Raw genomic sequence first — 25,065 nt, 5'->3', positions numbered from 1 at the left:
CTTTTCGTCCTCTCCTGCAGGTGACACCAGGCAGGCCTTGAGGCTGGAGGGAGCTTGTCCCCACCTGCCTGTGTTTCAAGGTTTGTGGGGCTATTTGACCATCTAGTTTTGTTGTAAAGTATTTCCACGGGGTTTGGATAGTGTTATCTAATGGCTCTGTCAGTGCTTATGTGGGGATTTGGAGAGATTAAATATCTATGCTGCCATCACTGCCATCTTTCTAGAATTTTTTCTTATTTTTCTGACTTTTAAGTAACTAAGCTCTGAGGATATAGCTTTCTTCCTTTTAAAATATAATTTTATTGATTTCAGAGAGGAAGGGAGGAAAGAGAGATGGAAACATCAATGATGAGAGAGAATCATTGATCAGCTGCCTCCTGCACGTCCCACACTGGGGATCGAACCTGCAACCCGGGCATGTGTCCTGACTGGGAATCAAACTTTGACCTTGTGGTTCATGGGTTGATGCTCAACCACTGAGCCACACCAACTGGGCTTCTTTTTTTTAAAAAATATTTTTATTGATTTCAGAGAGGAAGGGAGAAGACAGAGGCAGCTTCTTTGATTTAATCAGTTTCAATAATCATGAACACACGTAATACTGCCTGTCAGGGATGGTTATTCTAAGCAAATGTGTCTGCAAGTGAAATGGTGACTGTGACAGCCAGAGATGTCTAGTGGAGTCCAGACAGCATGGCACAGCCCAGAAGGCAAGGTGGTTATGCCGGGCAGGCCTGGCAGGACCTGGCAGCTAGAGCAATACCCAGTGTGAGGTGCTGAAGGAAGAAAGGATGACAGTTGTCCAATGCCACCTGTGGCTGCCTGAACTGGTCTTTTTTTGGGTGGGGGAGAGGGGTGGGTATACATGAGATGAACTCTGGGGACTCCTGGAAATACTTGAGACTTCTGGCTGTTGTTTTGGGATGAGAGTGAGGTTGGGTTACATCTTTTCTCTGGGACCCCATGAGCTTTCCGAGGGCAGGCAATGATCACCAGCACAAGGCCTGGCTCACGGTTAGCATCAAACGTGCTTCGTGAAATCAGGTGCATCAGGGATTGACTGAGAGACACTGCTTAATGTTTTAAACCTGGTTGAACTGGTTGAGGGTATCGTATGTCTGTTACTGTATCGTGTGGGGACAGACACTTCCCCGAAGAGCTCAGATCTCCCTTCAGCCGCTTCCCCGGGGCGTGAGGAAATACACCACACCTCACCGGAAAACTGTTCATCTCTGAGTTCTGAGAGTTGGGATAATGGTTGCTGAGGGTGCAAGCTCTGCCCGGCCACAGCATTGCTTTAGTGGAGTATAGGAATGTTTACAAAATTACTTGTATAAAAGGCATCTGATACCTGCTTCAAATATTTCTATTTAAACAAAAATTTTATTATTGTCTTTTGTGGATCTAGTTACTTGCCCATCTCTCACACTTTCACCACAGTGCGGGGAACTCACCTATATTTTGCCTGAGATCCCAGCCAAAGACAGAATCTGAAAATCCTGAAATCTTTTTCCAGAACAGAGGAGGGAGTGAGTTCAGGGGGTTCCTATGTGCCAGGCCAGGGCAGTCATGCTCATCTTGAGTAACACTCTGCAAGTTCAGAAAACACTTGCAGCTGCTGTAGCAAGGCTCACAGCGATGTTTGAGGTTTCCCAGGCAGCCTTTGGTTTACTTGATTCGATTAAATATTTATTGCTGCCTACTATGTGTCAGACTCACGCTGAGTGCCGGTGATGCTGAGATAAAGCAGACAGTGCTTGTCATTGAGGCTATCTCCAAGTCTGCTGGAGGAGCGAGCCCGGTGCAGAAACTCAGTGGTGTGGTCAGTAGGTGCACAGTCTTTGGAACCAGGCTGTTTGCATGGAGTTCTGGCTCTCTTCAGTCACGTAAGTCTCCTGTACCTCCACCTTTTCATCTGTAAAATGGAGACAGTAACAGTGTGCACTTAATCAGGTTACTGTGAGAATAAAATAATGCATGATGAGTGCACAGCCTTGGGGGCGCTGTGAGAGTCCAATAAAACTTTGCTATTATTATTGGTGGCTTTTGTCTACTTTCCCTTTTCCTGTGATTTCAGAACTGCTTTTCATACTATTCTCCATTTTTTTTTTTAAAGCTAAACACGACTATATTATTATCTTAATGGTTTAGATGTAACTTGGGCAGTTTGGGTGCAAAACATGCTGGGAGAAGTCAGGCGGGATGGGATGCCTTGAATGGCCAATCTATTTTGCCCTCCACCTGCGGGAGGGCCAAAGTCCCTAATGCCCTCCCGTGTCTTGGGCAGAGTTGGCCTTGGACCTGAGTGGGATGTGCCTCATTGGCAGGAGCTGGGGACTGGCCACTGAGTAGGATTGAGAGGAGGCAGGGATCCATGGCTTTACTTACTGGCTCGGATTAGTCTTCTCTGTTTGGTTCCTACTTGGGGAGGAGAGGTATCTGTTTAAATGATCTCTAAAGAGAAGTTATTTTAAGCTCATTCTTAAAGAAAACCAGATTCCTCTTTCCCCACAGGCGCCCAGCATCCGTCCTCATTTCTGAGGCTGTCACCCTGGAAGTGGCTCCTGCCACTGGACAGCCAGGAGTGGGTGTGGCCTGAAAGCAGTAATTACATTTCTGGAGCCCGGATCCTGGTCTGCCTGCCATTTTTTTGTTTTGTTTTGTTAATCCTCACCCAAGGATATTTTTTCCATTTATTTTTTTGAGAGAGAGTGGAAGGGAGGGAGAGTGACAGAGACAGAAACATCAATGTGAGATGTTTCTCCCACATGTGCCCTGACTGGAGCCAGGGATTGAGCCTGCAACTGACATATGTGCCCTTGACCAGAATTGAACCTGAGACCCTTCAGTCCACGGGCCAATGATCTAACCACTGAGCAAACCAGCTAGGGCCATGTGGCATTTTAGACAGAGTCAGGGGCTCACAGCGTCCCTTCGTCTTCCTATTGCTCATAAGCTGCCCCGAAGTGCTTGCTTGGAAATGGTCCTTCCTGTCTCCTGTGTTAAGGCGGGCTCATCTTGCTCTCTGCCCCTCTATTTTTCTTTTTTTGAGGGGTGGGCAGAGTGAGAAGCAGCAAAGCATAGAGGTGAAGAGCAGACTCAAGTCAGAGAGACCAGGGTTCCAATCTCAGGGCTACTATTTTCTACCTGGAGATTTCACTTCTCTGCATCTCAGCTTCCTCATCTGTAAAAATGGGGATAACAATGGGACCTAGCTCAGAAAGTTGTCCTGAGAAGTAAATAAAATAATCCATGTGAAGCACTTAGCACAGTGCTCACCATGTGGAGTGTGCTAAATGAATGCTAGCCCTATTATAGCTATTATCATAGGTGCTAACGTGTTACATAGGGGAAAGGCCAGCAAAAAGAACTAAGATTTTTGAGCATTTCCTTTGTGCCAGGCACTGTTCTAAGCCCTTCACATTCGCCATTTAATTCTTCGTCAACCTGGTGTGGAAAGTTTAATTACTCTGTTTTATAGATGGATACATTGATTGAGGCTCAGAGAAGTTAAGAAACTTACTCAAAAGACTAAGGTATCCTGTCAGAAGTCAGGATACTGGTTGTCTTGGTTGGGGAGTGACCAGTTGGTGGTACAGGGAGACTTCTGGGATGCTGGTATTATTCTGTTTCTTTATCTGGCTCCTGGATACACGGGTATGTTGACCTCATGAAAATTCACTGAGCTGCAACTCAATATTATGATGTACTCCCTGTTATTTACATATGTTATTTCAATAAAAATTTCAGAAACAGGAAAACATAAATAGCAGCAGCAGGCTGCCCTTGGTCACAGATTATGGGGAGCACAGCCAGCTCTTTCTACCCACGCGCGCTGACGGGAAGCCTTGGTCTGCCGGAGCTCCTTGTGGGCTCGAGGCCCTTACACAATGGGCTGTTCCATCCCAAGGAAGCTCTGGTTCAAGGCCTGTTCATGTAATGAAGGAAAAAACAGGGTTATCATGAGCCAGTGTGAGGGCCTGACTCTGCCAGAGGGAGGTCTCTCTGAGGCAGCTAAGCACAGAAGGTGTGGATCCAAGAGGCTTGCCTGGGGGTCAGCCATTTCCAGATAATGGGCCAACTGGAAGACAAACCCAGCTAGGGTTGCCATGTTTCTTTCTCCCGAGAGAACAACTTCTATCCCTTGGCCCACCTGGGGACCCCCTTTTCTTCCACTTTCATATATATATATATATATATATATATATATATATATATATAGTATTCTATATAATAAAAGGCGAATAGACTGAACAGTGGAACGACTGGTCTCTATGACACGCACTGGTCGCTGTGACTGGTTGCTATGACACGCTCCTCCCACAGGAGGAAGCACAGCTCAGTCAGAAGCCGGGCTCACAGCTGGCGAGCACAGAGGTGGTGGCAGGAGAGGCTCTGCCTCCATGGAAGCTCTAAGGATGTCCTACTGCCAGCTTAGGCTCGCGGGGAGTGGGCCTAAGCTGTCAGTCAGACATCTCCCGAGGGCTCAAGGACTGCAAGAAGGCACATGCCGGGCTCAGGGACCCCCGAGTGCACGAATTTTATGCACCATGCCTCTAGTATATATATGTATTTAGATTAATTTCAGAGAGGAAGGGAGAGGGAGAAAGAGATAGAAACATCAATGATGAGAGAGAATCATTGATCAGCTGCCTCCTGCATGCCCCCCCCCCGCCCCCCCTGGAGATCGAGTCAAACACTGAGCCATGTCAGCCGGGCACTTTCAGGTTCTTTGAGGAGGCTTCCACTCCTGCTCGTCTACCCATCCACTGGAGCTTGGTTTCTCTAGGTCTTCCATCTGTGGGGCACGTGACACAAAGTCAGAGAGACAGCCCATCTCAGCCTGTGCTTCTGGCTGGGGAAGAAGCAAACGAAGTGAAATTCTTTCTGGGGGAATGCGGTGAAACATCCTCAGGCCTATCCTCCAGACTCCACCTCCTCCCCCAAACCCTCTATTTTTTTAAAGAAACTTTTTTAAAATTTGAAAATAGTGTTAGATTTACAGAAAGTTTCAAATATAGCACAGTGTTCCCCCACACCCCACACCCAGTTCCCCTGATTGTTCACGTCTTATATGAGCAAGGGACATTTGTCACAACCACGGAAACAGCATCGGTCCGTTACTATTAACTAAATGCGAGACTTTATTCAGATTCCACTAGTTTTCCATGAATGTCCTTTTCTCTTTCAGAATTCCATCCTGGATATCCCATTACACTCAGTCATGTCCTGTGGTCTATGACAGTGCCTCATTCCTCCCTTGTTTTTGATGGCCCTGGTGACCTTGAGGAGCCCTGGTCATGTATCTTGTAGAATGTCTCTCAGTTTGGGTCCCTGATGTCTTTCCCATGATGAGACCGAGGTTGTGTGTTTTGGGGGACAATGCCTTAGAAGCGAAGTGTCCTTCTCAACACATTGCATCAGGAGTACGTGTTATCAACAAAGTTTATCAAGCGGCAAGATTCAGTTTGATCACTTGGCTAAGATGGTGCCAGGTTTCTTCACTGCACAGCTACCTTTTCCCTCCACTTTCTGAACTCTTTTCTCTGGAATTGAGTCACTAAGTGCAGCCCACGCTCAAACCCCATCCCATCTGTTTGTAATCGGGTTTATCTGATGCAAGGCCTGTAAACACACACTCATCTGAGTACTCGCACAGGTTGAGAGAGATACATAGACTCACACCCAGACACCCAGACACCCAGACACCCAGACTTGGGCATACAGATAATATAGACAGACACCCGAATGAGTCCATATCAACAAACAGACCCTCACAGGGACAAATACGCAGATACTGAGAAATCCATAGTTTGTCATCCCATTTCTCTGACCAGCAGAGTGATAAATCAATTATCTGAAATCCCACTTCCTGTCTACTTTGTAAAGGTCTTAAAGAGCGAGAACCAGGTATGCCTCCAGGGAGTTGGGGGTGGAGGAGTGACAGAAATGCAGGTTTTGGATCTAATCAGGCCTCTGGTGGTTCCCCTTTCTTACTCCCTGACTCTTCCATGGTGCTTTCCCACCCAGGCCAGAAGGAAGGGGGTGTGAATGTCTCCCCCAGAGCTCTTCTAAGGGGAGACGCACTGAGAACCCACCCCAGGTCTGGTTTCCTTGGTGCTAGGTGCTGTGAGGGAGCAGTCTTTCAGCCCCACCAGCCTTCGCCTCTGTTGCCCTTCCCTGTCCTCCTTCAATAGCATCTCAGAACTTTCAGCATAAACCTGACTCTGGCTTTCAAAGCTTCTAAGATCAGGGTCCTGGCCACCTCTCCTGCTTTCCCTCTCATTGCTCCCTCTTTTCCAGCCCAACTGACCATCATCCCATTGTTTGCCCCCTGGAATATGCTCCCACTTCTTCATGTGCCCAACCCTCCCCAGCTCTGAAGCCACCTTCTCCAGGCACCTTACCCTGTCCTCCAACAGGTCAGGACAGCTCCCTTCTTTGCATTTCCAGAAAGCCTTTTCTTTAAGGGATGGCACGCACTCGCCTCTGCTCAGTTATTTGTGTACTTGTGTTGTAGAAAGAGTTCTTTTTATCAGAAGCACTAGAAATGGACTCTTGGACGTACTCTTCAGTCCCTCACTGCAGCTGCTGTTGTGAATGTGACCCACGTTCAACAGCTCCGGTCTCTGTGACTCTTGGTTTTAAGTTTCACAGTTTGGGGAGAGGAAACTGGAGGAGTGCAGCTTGGTTTGGGAGCCCACTCATGGCTCAACCAGCAACTATGGCTGGGGACATTTGCACAGCACAGACAGCACCCCTGGGGGACTGTTCCTATATTTGGAAGGAGAAATCTTTCCCAAAGAGAAGGGAAAAGCTGAAGCCACCCCAGGAGGCAGCTGAATGTAATGTGTCTTTGCTACTGAAAGAAGGAGGAAGGAGGCTGGGAAGCCAAGAACAACAGATGTCCACTGCAAAGTGTTTATGGAGTGAATGTCAGTGAGCGAGTGATTAGTTCATTTGTTGCCTTTTAAAACCCCAAGATCAATTTGTCTCCCAGTTCTCTATCTCTAGAACATGATGATCATATGCTTTTCCATCTTCTGTATCCCCTTTCTAATTCTGTAGTCTTGGGGTAGCCTGAGTGGTGGAGGCATAGGGAGTCTTCTGCAGGGGAGAGCATTACATGCCTGAACTCTGCCACTCGTTCGCTGGAATACATTTACTGAGTAGCTGGTATATGACGGCACTGGCAATAAACCAGATACGAGGGACTGTCCCTCACAGGACTTGGAGAGTTTCAGACAAACACCAATTACAATCGAATGTTGTTAGTGCTCCAGTGGAGGAGGCACGGAGGGGTATGAGGTCCTGGGGAGCAGCTGGGGAGCTCTGGCTGAGGCTTTTCAAAGAAAGTAACATTAGAGCTGGGTTTTGAAGGGTGAGTAGGAGCTTGCTAGGTAGAGAGGAAGGAAAGGGGGTTCTGTTGGAGAGAACGGTGCAAGGCCACAGACTTTGTAAAAGAGAGTGGTATGGTTGGGAAATAGGAAAGTTGAGTGTGTGGAGTGAGGAGTGTGTTTTTGGCAAGGGTGCTAAAAAGTGGTGGAAGATGGAAAAGGAAGAGGCAAGGGAAGGGAGGCTGGAGTCAGATCTTGGATGCCCCTGATCTGAGCCTCATGAATTTTGACTTATGCAGGGGACAGTGGTGGTGGTGGTGGCACACAGGGAATATATATATTCCCACTTATGTAAAACGAGAGGCCCAGTGCATGAAATTTGTGCACAGGTAGGGTCCCTAGGAGACGCCCAGTGCATGAAATTTGTGCACAGTTCGGCTATTAGCTGGGACCTTCCTTCTCCAGCTGCCAGCTGCAGGTCGGGGCCTTCCTTTCGTTCCGTGCCGCCCCCTGGTGGTCAGTGCACGTCATAGTGAGTGATCAAACTCTCAGTCTCCCAGTCAAACTCCAGAGGGGACACTTTGCATATTAGGCATATGTATCTATATATCTATATCTATATCTATATCTATATCTATATCTATATCTATATCTATATCTACAGTATATATATTAAATATGAGTTCATAAAGATAGGGTGGGCAGCAGGGCACTGTGATTTCAGGTGGTTCTCTCTCTTTCATTATGCATACATATACTATATTTATATAATCTTTATAAAGCATAATAGCTATTTTTATAAAGGGAGAGCAAGAAAGAAAGGTCATTGGTGAGTTTTGTTTTTAACAATAGTCAAACAGTTACACCGTTCAGAAAGTCCTGCTCCTACTCTATAAATAACAGTAAATATGAAGGTTTGGTTTAACTGTGATAAATGGAGCATGCCTTTATAATCTTAGTTCTGCTGGGCGCATTTGCCTCACCTAGCTGGCCTCATCAGTGCCCTCTGGGTGCCGCCCTGACTCTCACCTTGTCCCACACAGCCTTACAGAAGCTGCCTCCCCGCCCCGCCATCCCCGCCCCTGCCTACCTCACGTCATGGCCTCCATCCCTCTCTCTTCCTGGCTGATGCTGGCATCCTTGCTAGTCCTCATCCATCTCAAGGACACTCGTGCCCCAGAGCCTTTGCACTTGCTGTGCTCTCTCCCTAACACAGTTTGCTCCCAGATATCCACGTAGCCCACTCCCTCATATCCCTCCAGCTTGGCTCAAAAGCCCCTTTCTCAGTGAGCCTTCTCTCACCCACCTATTTTAAATTGCTGTGTCTACTGCCCCTTCCACTCCCAGCACTCTCTACCCTCCTTCCCTGTTCTCTTGTCCTTCAAAGCACGTACCACCTCCAACATATTACATGCATTGCTCATTTACTTTGGAAGTTACTTAGAAAGTTGACTGTTACCTCACTTGAATGTAAGCTTCCCAAGGGAAGTGATTTTATCTACGTGTTTGCTGTAACAGCCCAGGGCTTTGAAGAGTACTTGGCACGTATTAGGCACCAAGTACATATCTATAATAATAAAAGGGTAATATGCTAATTAGACTGGACATCATTCTGGATGTCCTTCCAGACAAAGATGGGGCCGGAGGGAAGCCCGGGTCCCAGGTGCCAGAGAGAAGCCACCGGCAGCTGGGGGAAGGAGGGCGTACTCTTGCACAAATTTCGTGCATCAGGCCTCTAGTTTTTAAAATAAGTGAAAGCTGGAGGCAGGTGGGGAATGGCTTGAGGCAGGCAAGACTAGGGACAGAAACACTAGACAACTGTTGTAAGGGCCTTGAGCCCAGCCTTAACGATGAACTGTGCATGTCTTCTGGCCTAATCTTCAGATGATGTTGAATCTGTCATTGTAAAATGTCTTCCTACTTTGTCTCGATGCTCTAGGCATATCAAAAGCCCCATGAGAGTGGAGGCTTGGCATGTTCATCTCCATTTTTCCGCAGTGCCTGGCATTTATATGATATTAAATGTGAGGCACTCAACAAATGTTCAATGCTTCATTAATGATGTTATTACTGAACTGTATTTGACTTAGTGAATTTCAGAGTGAATTATATTCAATAAAGATCTTGGGATCTCATCTACATTCTCATGCTGTTATACTAAACAGAGTTAATTTTGTCCCATTAAAAAAACAGCATACACGCTGACGATAGAAAATTGAGAAATTAGGGAAAAGTTGAAAAAATAAAAGCCTTAGCTCCACCACCCATAAAGAACCATCAGCATTTTAATCTTTTCTTTAAATAATTTTTTTCCAGACATAGTTTTTTAAAACACAATCATAACAGTTATGTGTTTACAGTCTCGCATACTGCTTTCCCCACTTTATTAGTACACACATTTTTTTGGGGAAGCATTATTTTAAATAAGTTCATACTATATAACCAAGTAGTTGTACCACAGCTTACTTAACTAACATTTGATAATTACACTATTTTCAGTTTCCTCTTATTGCAAAGATCATGTGCTACTCTGCAAACTTATTGCTTATTATTTGTCTGGTCATCTGCCCCCAAAACTTCTGGGCCTGTTTTATCTGTGAAGTGAACATAATGAGAAATAAAATAATTAAGGTAAGTGAATGCAAGACACGGTGATGAGCACATAGGTGATCAGTCAACATCAGGTGTCTTGGAATGGAAACCTTTGGAAACTGTGGAGGGTTGATAGCCACGGCGCTGTTCCCCGGCTGCAGGCTGCACCTGATGCAGGTGGACTCGGTCCAGCGCTGGATGGAGGACCTGAAGCTCATGACCGAGTGCGAGTGCATGTGTGTCCTGCAGGCGAAGCCCATCAGCCTGGAGGAGGATGCACAAGGTGACCTCATCCTGGCGGGCGGCCCAGGCCCTGGAGACCCCCTGCAGCTGCTGCTCAAGCGGGGCTGGGTCATCAGCACCGAGCTGCGCAGGATCGGGCAGAAGCTGGCCCAGGACCGCTGGGCGCGCGTCCACAGCATGAGCGTGCGTCTGACCTGCCACGCCCGCTCCATGGTCAGCGAGTACAGTGCGGTCAGCAGGAGCTCTTCGCAGGAGATGGGCCAGGTCAGTTGCCCTGGGTGGGTGTGGGAGGGCGTGCTTCCTAGGAGAATGGGTCTAAATTCTGCGGTATCTGAACTCAAACTGCCCCAGGGACTTCCTTCCTCTTCCAGGAAAGCAGAGAAGACAGTAAGGACATTTATTAAGTGTAAACTCTGTGTTAGGAATTGCGCTCAGCCTTTTTACACACGTCTCATTTAACTTGCACAAGCTCTGAGGCAGATATAGCCACTATGCGAGGCTGCGCAATGATTAAGTGTACCATTTAAGGCCAGGCTGCCTGGGTACAAATGTCAGCTCTGCTGTGTGACATTGGCAAGTTACTTAACTTCTCTGTTCCCTAGTTCTATCATCCTAATGAGTATAATAATAGTAATTTGCTTTATAGAACTGTTGTGAGGACTAATTTATTACATGTAAAACAGTTGATTAAAAATATTAGCTGCTATGTATTATAGTCCTCACTTTATAGATGAGAAAACAGAAACTCAGAGAACCCAACTAACTTGTCCAAAGTTATGCAATAAATGGTGTAATCAGGATTCAACCTAAGCCTTTCTAATTCCAAAGCCCATGACTTCTTCTTCTCCAAGCCCAAGGTGAACCACTGGAACCCCACCCTATTATTTCTCTTTCCACTGGCATTTACTTTCCACCTTAGTGCTTTACCTTCTCCTTGCTTCACTTTGCAGGCAGTAAACTTCTACTCATGCTTGGAAGTCCAGCTCGAATGCCCCTTCCTCTCCGAAGCATCCCAGATTGCCAGGCATAGCTAATTGCTCAGTTTTCTTTTCTTAGAGCTCCCCAAGCAGCTGGTGGTGATCTCTTTTGTCAGATCACACTGTATTATAATTGATGTGCCTGTTTCCCAAATCAGATGATTTGATTCTTCATCCTTAAGCCCCACAGGGCCCAGTGCAGCAGTTGGTCCTCAATCAATGTTTATTGAATTGAACAAAATTGACCTATTTTTCTACAGGTTGAGAAGCTGCTAATGGAGAAATGCTCAGAGCTCTCAGCAGTCACAGAGAGGTAAATCTGGGTGCTGGTAAATGTGGACAGGGTGTGCGCTGTCCTCGGGCGGTGGAAGGGGCTGGTATCTTCTCCCAGAGAAAGAGTGGGAGGCGGGGGGGCTGGTGGTGGTCTGGGAATCTCCTCCTGCTGACTTTTATCAGCAGCATTGAAAAACTCCCTTGGGATTTTCTGTCCCATTTTCAGGCCCTGGATAGAATGTACTAGTAAACAGCAGAGGAGAGGCCTGGGCATGGGAAGAAAGGATTCTTGAGGGTTGGTTTTAAGGAACAGGTTTCCCACAGCTTTGGGAAGGCCCCCTGGCCCCCAGGGTCAAGGCAAGGTGAAAGCAGACAGTCACATCCTTACATTCACATGCACCACAGACAAGGATTTCACAGACGCTCACTTGCTCATACGCAGATATATAAACACACACTCGTGCAATCACAGAAATACGCTCACACCCTCTGCTCTGTATCACACACACACACACACACACACACATCCATCATTTACACTCAGACACATACCTTACACTCAGACACATACCCACACACACACTCAACCTCACATGTACACACACCCAGTTATGTGTTGGCATCTCCCCCACCCCTTCCGGCTCCCATGCCCTGGAAGAAAAACCTGGAGCTGGGCATCCCCCAGACCCTCATGAGGCCCTGGGCCTCCCAGTGTGGAACATTCTCGGGACATAGGGATACATCTGAGCCGGATCCCCAGAAGGTTTTCCTGCCTGGGGTGAAAATCCTCAAGGCTCCTTTCTGTGCATTGTAGGCAGCAATCCTTAAGGGCATTGCCATACCCCTTCAGTGAGCACCAGCGAAGCTCCCCTCCCCCCTTCCGCAGACCCTGGCTGCGGCGATGGCCGATTCTCCCAGGGAGAAGCCCAGAGGTAGGATCTGGCTGCTTTCTGGTGGCCTTTCTTCCTGGTGCCATGGACTGTTAATTCCCATCTCAGGCCAGCACTTATCTGAACACTAGGAGGCCAGGGGATGAGCTGTCTATGGAATGTTCCATCTTAGACTCCCCAGGAATAGCTGTGTCCTCCCCAGGCCACTCGTGCCCCAGCAGGCCTGCAGCAGGCCCACATCTGGCCCCTGCAGCACTCCGGGTTGACTGCCTGCCCTGGCCGTGGCCCACCCATGTTGTATTTTCCCCAGGTGCCTCCAGGTTGAGAATGAGCATGTCCTGAAGTCAATGAAGGCCTGTGTGAGCGAGACCCTGAGCACGCTGGGCCAGCACTTTGGCCAGCTGCTGGAGCTGGCCCTGACCCGGGAGGTGCAGGTCAGTGCAGGCTGGGCTGCAGGGGTAGGGGTGGGCAGAGGAACTGGGCCAGGCTGGGGGAAGCTCCGAGTCCCCTTTCTTGGAGGACATCCTCCTTAGACCACCGACGGGAACTCCAGCACACGAGAGACAGGGCTGTCAGGGCTGAGCAGCCTTCTCAAGCAGGTAACTCAACCCTGCACTTCCCAGTGGTAAACACTGCAGCCCAGAGGGAGAAGACACATACCGAGGTCACACAGCACGGCCGTGGCAGGACCTGACGCGGTTCAATCGCACTTTCAGAATTGCTCCCACCACCCCTACATCTTCTCTGCTGAGTTTCTGTTCACAGTGCACACACTGGGTTTTTATCGTCCTGAAAGACTTAAGGCACCTGAAGAAAACAAGATGATTCTACAAATCCTGGCCCTAGAGAAGAATCTAGAAAGGTCATAGAGTCCAGTCCGGCCTCTAGGCAGACTCAAGCTTGGTTCCAGAAAGGGTGAGGGTTTCTGGAGCCAATAGGTCCATCTCCAACCCGTGGTTCACCAGGAGACCTTGGCACGTGAGCCTCCTCAGCCTCGTTTTCCTCATCTACAACGTGCCACCCTGCGCTCGCTTCGGCAGCACATCCGCTAAAATGGGAACAATACAGAGACGATTAGCATGGCCCCCGCGCAAGGATGGCATGCGAATTCACCAAGCGTTTCATATTTAACAAACAAATAAATCAAGGGCAACCCTTTCCCTGAGGGAAAGTGAGAGAACTAAGCAAACAACATATGGAAACTGCTTAGCACACAGTGCGGGTTAAGTACATGTTATTTCTCTCTCTTGCCTTTTCCTATTTTAAAAGCCTTCCATAAGGTTTTCATTCCGAAAGGTATTTACATGTTATTTATAGTTTCAGAAAGATTGTGTTACATATTTGCCATTCCTTTCCCACCACCAAATAGAAGCCTTCCACAAATAACAAATCTCTCTCCGTGTCGGCTTTCCTCCAAGCTCAGCCCCTCTGCCGAGGCGGGACTTTGCTTTGTCTCTTGCCCGTGACTGGCTCGTTTTGCACGGGCACGGGCCTTGCTGGCCTGGCTCACCTGCTGGTCAGCGAGACTGGCCTTATGCATCCTCACCCTCCTGACCCAGAAGGACGAAGGCCACTCATCCTGCCTTGAGAGTCTGGGGCAAGGGGAAGAGAGGGCCAGGCTGGGGTGCTAGGGCCGGCATTTAGAGCTGATGAGCAAATGCTGACAGTCACATGTAGGGGTGGGCGGAGGTTCCAGCTGGGGTCAGTGTCCCTGACTAAACCGTGAAGTCCCAGAGGGGCCCACTGGAACATGAGGGCCAAATGAGGGGTGATGAGTGAGGATCTTGAAGTTGGGGGGGGGAGAAGGGGGTCCTGGAGGGATGTTTGAGCAGAGGCTCAGGTGCCGCTGATGCTTTTTATGCCATTTTTGTGTTCTCTTGCCTAAAATACCAGGTTCAATGAAAAGGGCCGAAATGGAAGAGTAACGTTGGATTGTACATAGAAGCCAGCTGGGTTTGGAAGCAGCCATCAGCTCTTTTACCCAGGGGCAAAGGGCAGGGAGTCTTTTTGATGCTCTAGGTCACAGAATCCTGGGAAAAGCTTCCTGGGCTGCAAAAGCCTACTTGGGCCTTTTGGACTTTGTATCTGATTTCTTCTAAAAGGTCTTCACACATTCATCGTATTTCATAGACAGGGATTTTGGTGTGTTTTGTTCATGGATATATATCTAGTGACTAGAACAGTGCCTGCCATTCAGTAGGCAGTCAATAAAGATTTACTGCCCAGCTGGCATCGCTTAGTGGTTGAGCAGTGACCTATGAACCAGGAGGTCATGGTTCGATTCCAGGTAAGGTCATATGCTTGGGTTTGGGGCTCAATCCCCAGTGGGGAGCATGCAGGAGGCAGCTGATCAATGATTCTCTCTCATCATTGATGTTTCTATCTCTCTCTCCCTCTCCCTTCCTCTCTGAAAAAAAATATTTAAAAAATATTTACTAATGAACAAATAGTAAGTAGTATATTCCAAACTTACATACTCACAGATCTTTTTTTATTCTTAAAAAGCATCTATTCACTTATACTGGGATGCTGGTGCTTTAGAAAATGCAATTTGGGAAATGCTTTTTTTTTTTTCTCACCAGGGAGCCACACAGGCTCTTGAACAATGCTCTTCTCACTCCCCCACCCCACAGTGCTTACAGAAAGGGCAGTGATATCCTAGCACTATTCTGCACTGGCCTGGTCCATCCTGGAATGTTACCAGACCCAAGATGTGTCACTGGCAATGATTGTGCTCAGAGGTTCCTATAAGGATAGGGTCAGGCTGATGATCAACGTACGTGGAGAATAGGCGGAGGAGCAGGGAATGTTTACTCTAACGATGGACACTCTACTACCTCCAAAGTTCTGTGCTTTGAAAGGAAAGAAGGACCTCAGGCCAGTGGAGTGAATATACAAGACCTTTTATGTGAAAAGAAGTTTATGAAGCAACTAGAGGCCTGGTGCATGAAAATTTGTGCACTTGCAGGGGGGGGGGGGAGGGTCCCTCAGCCCGGCCTGCACCCTTTTGCAGTCTGAGACCCCTTGGGGGATGTCCACCTGCCAGCTTAGGCCCACTCCCCGGGGGATTGGGCCTAAGCTGCCAGTCGGACATCCCTCTGGCACCCAGGAGCCCTTGGGGGATATTCGACTGATGGCTTAGTGCTGCCGAGGAGGCAGGAAAGGCTCCTGCCACTGCCACTGTGCTCACAGCCATCAGCCTGGCTTGTGGCTGAGTGGAGCTCCCCCTGTGGGAGTGCATTGACCACTGGGGGCAGCTCCTGCATTGAGCGTCTGCCCCCTGGTGGTCAATGCGCATAATAGCAACTGGTCGTTCTGCCATTAGGGTCAATTTGCATATTACCCTTTTATTATATAGTATAGGGCTGCCTCACAATGGAAGGGGCTGCCTTAGGAACTCCCCACCAGTGAGATGAGCAAGGCATGCCTGGGAGGACATCGGCAGGGGATGGAGGTTAGGCTGAGTGACTTGCAAGGGTTCTTCCAATCTTGAGAGTATACAATTCTATGAATGCAGGTACTCTAGGGTTGTCTGAGCATGGAGTTTGGAGTCATATCAGGCTTCAAATCCTGGCCATGCTACTTACTGGATATGCAAACTTGGGCAAGTTACTTAATTTCTCTGATCCTCAGTTTCCTCACCTCTACAGTGAGGCTTAAATGAAATAACATGTAGTATTGGGTGGCATTCTTCTGAATATGTCAACTGACTTATTCACTAGAAACCAATAGTAAGCTTTGCTAAAAAATAACTCCTAATCACCTAATTAGTTATTAAAATAATTTAACTACTTGGTGGTCATGGAAAAATTTAAGTTTTAAATTTTGTGAGTCACAAGTGGGAAATTAATGAGCATTGATGCTTAGTCTCTCTGGGAATAAAGGGTTAGCCATATGGGAGTTAAGGGGAAAGACTTGACTTACAAAAACCTATCTATTTGAAGATGACTTCCAGGGCCCTCTCCATTGAACCGCTGGTTCAGCTTCATGTGGATAGATGTTATATTTATTCATCCTTTCATTCCATTAATCCGTTTTTCTTTTAGTTTGAACTAGCACATTGATGCTAATAAAACTGACTGGGAATGCATTTTTTTAAATAAAATTTTTATTAATTTCAGAGAGGAAAGGAGAGGGAGAGAGAGATAGAAACATCAATGATGAGAGAGAATAATTGATCGGCTGTCTCCTGCATGCCCCACATTGGGGATCAAGCCCACAACCCGGGCATATGCCCTGACCAGGAATCGAACTGGTAACCTCTTGGTTCCTGGATTGACTCAGAACCGCTGAGCCATGCCAGCCAGGCAAGGGGAATGTACTTTGGCTCTGTGGCTAAGTGAGCTTGTTAAAAAACTTTATCTCACAAGTTCCCCCTTCATGGCCCAGGCAGAGCTGGACAACCTTGGGCCTCACCTGAGGGACAAACACCTATCCTGTAATAAAGGTCAAACCAGAGGGACACTTTCTAAGTGAAGAGGGGCAGGCACCAAACTGAGCATGTTCAGTTCCTTCTTCCAAACTCACTCAACTCATCCTTAACCTCTCAGCCTGGTGACATGAAGGGGTAGGGAGTGAAGCCAACAGATGGTGATGCTGAAATCCCATCAGGGGAGCAGGAGAAGTGGGAACCAAGTATTGCTCCTTAGTACTTCACAGTTTTTGTCCTATTACCTTATTGACTTTATCCATTAGGCTATGCTGAGGCAGGAGTGTGGCTGTGCCCCTTGGAGAAGGAGGTCAGCTGCCCGCGGAGCAATCCTTTTCCACCTTTATGAAGCCATTTCACCAAATAACAACTCCTACTCCTTTGCAGACTCTTTGGAATCACAGTGGGCAATTTTGACTTTGCTCCCAGCAGGCTCGGAAATGACTAACAATATTACCTTCATTAAATTAACGCTAAAGAGGCTTTCTAGCTAAAGCTTAAAATTGCTTTTCTGTTTTATTCCCCAGTCTTCGATTTAGCTCAGCTCTGTTGTCTAAAATAGGTACTTAGCTTGGCCGGTGTGGTTCAGTGGTTGAGCATTGACAAATGAACCAGGAGGTCACAGTTCGATTCCTGGTCAGGGCACATGCCGGGGTTGCGGGTTCCATCCCTGGTAGGGGGCGTGCAGGAGGCAGCCGATCAATGATTCTCATCATTGATGTTTCTATCTCTCTCTCCCTCTCCCTTCCTCTCTGAAATCAATAAAAATCAATCAATCAATCAGCAGTTAGAGGCTGCCATGTGATTAAACGACAACACAAAGATAATCCAAACATAATGGCCAGATGAGAAATATAAAGATGTCCAAAAAAAATTAATATAGTCTCCTATCTCATTTTAAAGTTCCCTTGGAGAAAATAAAGTAAAAGAAAAAAGAAAACCAAACCCCTTTACCCTCAGGAGTAATTCAAAGCCCCAAATGGTTAATATAATTGTTTTCAATTTTCTTGCTCATCTCAGCCAGGAGGGCCTCAGCCCAGTGGGTGTGGGGAGTCACGTTTCCTTGGGCAGACAGTCCAGGCTGTCTCTCCAGCAGTGGGAGGGGGGTCCGTCAGGGCTTCTCAGTTTATCTTTCCCACCATCGGTGAAAGGGCCAAGAGTAAGCACATTGGATACACAATCTTATCACAGCCTTACCCCTCCATTCGCAGTGTTCAAACAGGCTAACCCTCAATTGCTAGAGCAGGGACTCCAGGCATCATGTTGTCCCAGACTCCACCCGTGTAGCCAGAGTCCTTACAGACACTCCTCTGTACCTGGGAGAAGACGGTGGTGGTGACACCGTATTGGTTGCAGCTGCAGCAGGTTGTCACTCAGTTTATTTCACTTGTCCATAGTCCACAAGGATTTATCAACATACATTCACTGGGGGAAGCATCCTTTCTCTTCAAGGGTGTTTGATAAGTTTTCATCTTCCAACAAAGTCAGGCATTTGCTTCCCAAGGACTTACTGATTTGCATCCTGGCCTAGCCAGTATTTTTAATATTCTTACTTCCTAGCTCCCCTCTGAACGCTGTGTTTCTGCTACCTGAGGCTGCGTTGATCTGGGCTCCTTGGAGTGACTTAGGCCGGTGGTCTTCAAGCCACCCCAATGCACGGTGTTCTCCAGGTTTCCGAAGATTTCCCTGGAGAAATGCAAGCACATATAGTTTTAAGGAAATTAATTTCCAGATCTCCCATTTTTATTTGTTCCTTCCCTAAAGCGATTCTCCCAATATTATCAGAGTTTATAGTGTCCTATTTGTTTCCAAAGGAAAGGCATACTCATCACTCATCCCAAACCTTACAGTGCATTGCCTGGCTGTGCAGACACCTTGGGACGGTAGTGGCGAGATCAAGCCAAGGGGAACCTTCATTCATGAACCATAAAGCCCGTTGGCCTCCACGAATTGCTTTACATATATTTCTGTTGAACAAGGCATTAGAAATTGTATCTTTTGCCCAGTGTGGGGCTTTTCTGAATTCAGATACATGGAGGTGGGGGTTGTGGGGAGAGAGAGAGAGAGAGGTTATAAAAGTTTCCCATTAACCTTATCTCTCTCATCTCCATTTCATCTCCAATGTGCATGGCTCTTGAGGGACATTCTCCTCAGACAAAGGAAAGAAAGCACTGGTAGGACACATAGAACCCTAAGATTTTTTTTTATTGGGGGCTGGGGGGAGAACATAATTAAATGCAAGCAATTTTTTTCAGTTATATTTTATCCTCAGTCCTATGTCATTAACTGTAAAGAAAAGTATCTTTGAAAACGCAAAGGCTCTAAAGGTTAATGAGATTGACTCTTTTCAAAGTAATTGAGATATCTTTTAGAACAACCACATTTTTCAAGCTATGGTGGTTAGAATCTACAGAGACAAGTTTTACATGATTTTTTTTTTAGATTTGGTGCACATTATTTAAGAATGCAGTTAAAGCCTATTTTGTTGAAACATTTAATGACATATTTATAGTAACTCTACTTCCTGTTAAGAAAGGATACAATTAATTTTTAGCAGCTGAACTAATTAGTTTAAGCAGTAAGTACCTTTTTTTCTTCTCTAAATACATGAAGTGTGATCATGAGAGCTACTTAATATAATCAGACGCTTTCTGATTGGTTCTCAGATCTTATTTCATTGTTCTGTAAAATGAACAACAGAGTTTAATACATATACACACCTATTTGCTGAAGGAACGCAATGCCATTTTATCATATTTTTAGATTTACAATGAATTTACAGTCTTAGTTACATATTACTTTGAATTATTAAATATTAAATTGTTTTATTTTGGCTTTATAACATATACAAATAAATATAAATTTATTTTTAGTCTACATTATTTTAATATTGACAGTTTTTAGCATTTTCCCTTAGAGCAGTGGTTCTCAACCTTCCTAATGCCGCAACCCGTTAATACAGTTCCTCATGTTGTGGTGACCCCCAACCATAAAATTATTTTCGTTGCTACTTCATAACTGTAATTTTGCTACTGTTATGAATCGTAATGTAAATATCTGATATGCAGGATGCATTTTCATTGTTACAAATTGAACATAATTAAAGCACAGTGATTAATCACAAAAACAATATGTAATTATATATGTGCTTTCCCATGTTCTTAGGTGACTCCTGTGAAAGGGTCGTTTGATCCCCAAAGGGGTCGTGACCCACAGGTTGAGAACCGCTGCCTTAGAGAATGATTTCTATTAATTATTTTCGGTGTTTTTTGTTTGTTTGTTTGTTTGTTTGTTTAGCATCTTTTGAAACACATATCAACACATTTTTAAATTAAAAATGGAGTCAGGTCTTTATTGAGAGAAAGTTAAGTTGGTTTAGCTGATTGACTTGACTAAAAGAACTGTCTTTGCCAATTAATTTATAGGGTGGGTATTTTCCATAAATTAACTAAGCAAAAGCTATAGCTTCAAGGTTTTGGTAAAACATATTTGAATCATCCAAAAATATTTTATTTAAAAAGTTGCATTGGCAATGATATTCATAATATTTTGAGTTTCCTAATTCTTTTGGAATAATTTGGATAACCCAAGATTCTCTTAGTGAAAGAGCAGTGGGTATAATTAATAGTTCCTTGATAAGCCTTGGTTAAATACTTTTTGGAATTTTTCCCAGGAATTGAAATAGTGAATGAATATCTGTAATGACTGGGTAACAAATGCTTTTGCAAATCAAATGGTTTCCAATTCTTTGCTTTTACCACTGTAAAGGAGGACCAATTTAGAGGAGTTATCAGCTGGCAGATCATTAAAAATAGTGTTTGATGATAGATCACTTTGTGATTATATAACTCAGAATGTGCTCGAAGGGCTGAATAACTTGGCTATCCAACTTGGCTATATAACTCCCATCCCTCTCTATGGATTTATGGGAGCAAGATTTTTCAGGGTTTACATCTAAAAATATAACACTAAGTCAATATTCAATTATGGATATGTGGAGGAATTAGAAAGTCTTAAAAGAATAAAAAGCCTGGCCAGGCTGGTGTGGCTCAGTAGTTGAGCATAGACACATGAACAAAGAGGTCACCAGTTCCATTCCTGGTCAGGGTACATGCCCGAGTTATGGACTTGGTCCCCAGTTGGGGGTGTGCAGTAGGAAACATCATTGTTTCTCTTTCTCATCGATGTTTCTATCTCTCTATCCCTCTCCTTTCCTCTCTCCCTCTCTCTCTCTCTCAAAAAACCCCCAAACACCTCATTCATCTTATTAAGAGATCTATTTATAATATTTTAAGCTTTATAATTATTTATTAAACTTATAATCTATATTATTTTGACCCTTTGTACAGATGATAACTGTAATGCTAACACAACCAAGAAGAGACTATTTTTAAACACTTATCGCCTTGGAATCAGAGAAAATAAAATAAAATTTCAAATTTCAATGTTAAGTATGATAAGGATGATCAATAAAACATTTTAACACTTAAATGTATGACATCAATATAAAAGTCTGAGGGAGAATTGGGATGAAAATATAAGTATGAAAAGGAAAATGCAAATCGTTCAAATGTTAAGAGATTATTAATATATTTCTAAATGGATGATGATGGCATCAAGCTGTTTTGGTATTTAGATTTCACTGACTACATCTGTAAGAGTACTACAGTGGTCATATTTTATGTCAATATTTACAATCTGTTACCTCCTTCCCTACTTTGTTTTTTAAAAATATAATGAAAAATTTTCCCTGTCAAGTAAAGAATGTGCAAGGGTTATATATTTTTCACAATTCTTTTAGGGCTTAATGAGAAAAAAATAACTTGACTAGGATGCACAGGTGCTCTGGTTCCTTGTCATGATGGCTGCTGGGCCTGCCCCATGCTGAATTGCTTAGGTCTTGAGCAATCTTCAAGGGAGGGCATTACTCCTGAAGTCTGGCCTTTATGCATCCAGTGAGTCCCTTGGTCATGTGACTCTCAGAGCACTGTCTTTCCATCTCTTTGAATATTTATTCTTGAGTAGCATTTCTTTCCGCTGCATCTTTTTGTGTGTGCAGTAACAAATTCTGCCTCCAGCATTCTCTTGCCTTCTGTTACTCCCCTCCTGGTTTCAGGGAAACTCAGCTGAATTTCTAAGTTTGCCCTGCATCTCATGTGAGTCTGTTTCATTCTCTAATTCATAGAATGAGCACCAGTTGCTGGATTTGATAGGCTTTCCCGCTTTGACTTCTCTTTCTTTTCTTGCACATTTCCCTCCCCCCCCAAACAAACAAACAAACAAACAAACAAAAAACCCACATTCTTTTAGATTTGGGGATGTGCCTTATTGAGAGAAATGAAATAAATTAAGGTCTGGGTCTTCCCCAAACCTCCAGTTTTAAGACATCTTATCCACATTTGCCTCCCTCAATTGGATATTCTCACTGAGGAGATATTTCTCTATCAAACCAATAGCTAATCTGAGCCTGGATAGAATTATTATATTGTCTGTTTCCTACTGAGTATGTCCAATCTTTCTGTGTCTTTCCTCAGAGTCCTAACTTATGCATTTCTCCAATATGTTCTCTCAGGACACAGATAATACTATAGCCACATATTCAAAACATTTCACCTAGAGATTTATCCTTTGAATATTTCATGCTGATCTCTGCATTCGTTTTCTGTGCTCCGGAGCTTCATTAATGCCCAACAACAATCATTTTTATTCTATCTTATAATTTTAAGGGTCAAGAATTTGGTCCAGGCTTGGCTGAGTGATTCTTCTGTTCCATGAGGCATCAACAGAGCTCACTTGCTGGTATTTGGCTGGCAAATGGTTTGCAAAGTCTTAGAAAGCATCACTTTGTGTGTGGTCTCTTGGAGGGGGTGGCTGGAAAGTGTGTCTCAACTGAGACTATTGATCAGAGATCCTACACATGGCTTCTCAGCATGGCAGCCTCAGGGTTATCACATGGTAACTCAGGACCCCGACAAGAATGTCCCAAGGAGTCTGAGTGGCAGCTTCAAGGCTTCTTATGACCTAGTCTTGGACATCCTAGAACATCACTTCTGCCAAGTGCGGGCTTCTGTTGGTTACTGAGGCCATTCCAGATTCAAAAGGAGGGAAATTAGAGCCCACATCTCTCTGGGAGCAATAGCAAAGCATTTGTGACCATCTTTAACATACTGCCCCCTGTCCAATCAGCCCACATTTACGTAGTCCTTGTGCATGGCTGGGCTGCCCTAATCATGCCCAACTGTGGATTCTCCACCTGAAGCTCCAGGAAGAGGCCTCCTAATATTTTGCTGGCTCCTTCTGAGAAGCTCATTCCAGGCGGTTGTTTGAGAGTTTACCTCTCTCACCGAGCTGCAGTCATTCTTTCTGATTGAAAAACAATGAAAAATCTATCCTCCTTTTCTAATTTCTTATTTAGAGCAGTTAAATTGCATGCATCTCTTTAACTCTTTCTTATCCCTTCCTCTTGCTTATATCTCATTGTTGTGTTTCACATCTGCATAGTCTATCTTTTAAGGAAATATATCTGTCATTCAGCCTATTTGGTTTACTTTCCTTTATTTTGTTTCCATTTTTTTCAACACTCTTTTCATGATATAGGGTGAAGCACATTTTTGAAACTTATCCAATTCCTCATTGATTTCCTGAAAAATAAATAGACTTCAGAGACTGTGTGAGTTTAAAGCTGACACCAAGATAGAATTTGGTAAGAAATGCCTGTGAGAGATAAAGGGAAGGAAGCAGGAGTGGGGATAGAAAACTACGTTGCTGTTCTGACAACTGAGAAAGAGGAAGAAGGAAGAATTGAGTAGAAAGAGACTCAGAATTTTCAAGTCAAAGTCACCCATGAGATGAGTCCCCTGTCCCACAGTCATGGGCCTGCACTGCGGTCAGACACAGCTGGGCGTAGGTCAGGGGAAGTGTGACCTTGGCCAGAACCCAGTGGTGGATCCCGAGGGGCAGCAGCTGGGACTCTGTCACCTCTGCCCCTGCAGCAGGAGCCCTGGCCACCAGAGGGCAGAGTGTTGTAGATGCTGATGGAAGCCAGGATGGAGGCTGGATACTTTCATCTCTACTGGTCCGGCTGAGGTCCCGCTGACAAGGAAGGAGAAGGAGTCACTGACTTTTGGAAACAGGAAGTCCAATTCACATGGTTAAGACCCAGCTTCACTCTGTACCACGTGCCAGATTTCTGAGTCTCGGTTTCCTCAATTGTGTAATAAAGTTTGGACAACACTTCTGAGGGCCCATCCAGCGCTGACGTTTTATGATATGTTGGCCTTGAAGATTTCAGAGGAGCCTTTGCACTCATGTCTTTCCACATTTTTTACCTGTGAACATGACGCTAAACACTTTTCATGGTCAGAGAGCTGGTTCACTGAGACATAGCTGGGGGGTAATGACAGTAATATGCACATGGACATTAAAAGAAATTATTCTTAGACATAAATTGCCTAACAGTGTCAGGTGATTGCAAAAGACATTGGGTTTGGCTTGTTAATGTAATGCTAATTTGCTTCAAGTGCAAACACTAATCAGGAACATTAGGTAATTATCATTTAGGTATAGGACCCCGTATAAGACATCTGCATTTTCATGTGAGCATTAGTATCACTTATGTAACTGCTTACGGTAACGAGAGGGGAGGCTTCTAAGAAATAGGCTCATTATAGAGATTTGTAGTGACAAATCTTGATTATTAATTTTACCTTTTGTTGAACATCTTACAAAAGGCATCTATCAGATCTTAGGGGATAATTTTTATATTTATGTAATTTGATTAGATACACACTTAATCTTAGTGTGAAGAACCCTATGAGTTTGAATAAAGAAGAAAAAGAGGGAGAGCCATTTATGTGGACCCTCAATCCCCTTAGTTTCAATCATGTTACAAATGGGGAAACGGAGGCCTAGGGAGTTCATCGCAATTGCCCAAGATCACAAAAACAGTTTTGCTTCTCAGTGCCAGGTACCTTTAAAAGTTCTTTATATCTTTTGACAACTTAAATAGATGGGTATAATCACTATAATCACGATACATACTGTTATTGGCACCATTTTGCAGATGACAAAACTGAGGCAAATAGGGCTAAGTTACTTGCTCTAGGGCCGTGGTCGGCAAACTGCGGCTCGCGAGCCACATGCGGCTCTTTGGCCCCTTAAGCTTTAGGAGTACCCTAATTAAGTTAATAACAATGTACCTACCTATATATTTTAAGTTTAAAAAATTTGGCTCTCAAAAGAAATTTTAATCGTTGTACTGTTGCTATTTGGCTCTGTTGACTGATGAGTTTGCCAACCACTGCTCTAGGGCACATACACGGAAG

General features: G+C 45.1%; 1 protein-coding gene and 1 non-coding gene across 2 annotated transcripts in view; both read left to right on the top strand.

Moving 5' to 3' along the window:
- The window catches only part of INSC (INSC, spindle orientation adaptor protein), a gene marked incomplete at its 3' end in the record, with an annotated part of 82,394 nt that overhangs the window by 48,591 nt on the left and 8,738 nt on the right, over positions 1 to 25,065 (top strand). Inside the window, exons 3-6 of the mRNA XM_023754585.1 lie at positions 10,091 to 10,436; positions 11,410 to 11,462; positions 12,623 to 12,746; positions 12,846 to 12,911. Of these exons, the coding sequence (XP_023610353.1) occupies positions 10,091 to 10,436; positions 11,410 to 11,462; positions 12,623 to 12,746; positions 12,846 to 12,911 (589 nt within the window). The remainder of the gene's footprint in view (positions 1 to 10,090; positions 10,437 to 11,409; positions 11,463 to 12,622; positions 12,747 to 12,845; positions 12,912 to 25,065) is intronic.
- On the top strand, positions 13,337 to 13,443 carry LOC111826222. Its single transcript, XR_002829509.1, has one exon. It is a non-coding gene; the product is annotated as a U6 spliceosomal RNA (small nuclear RNA).

The sequence above is a fragment of the Myotis lucifugus genome, unplaced genomic scaffold (genome assembly GCF_000147115.1).
Source record: "Myotis lucifugus unplaced genomic scaffold, Myoluc2.0 scaffold_61, whole genome shotgun sequence".
Classification (NCBI taxonomy): Eukaryota; Metazoa; Chordata; class Mammalia; order Chiroptera; family Vespertilionidae; genus Myotis; species Myotis lucifugus.
Note: the sequence above shows the minus strand (reverse complement) of the source record. Positions and strands in the feature narration are given on the sequence as shown.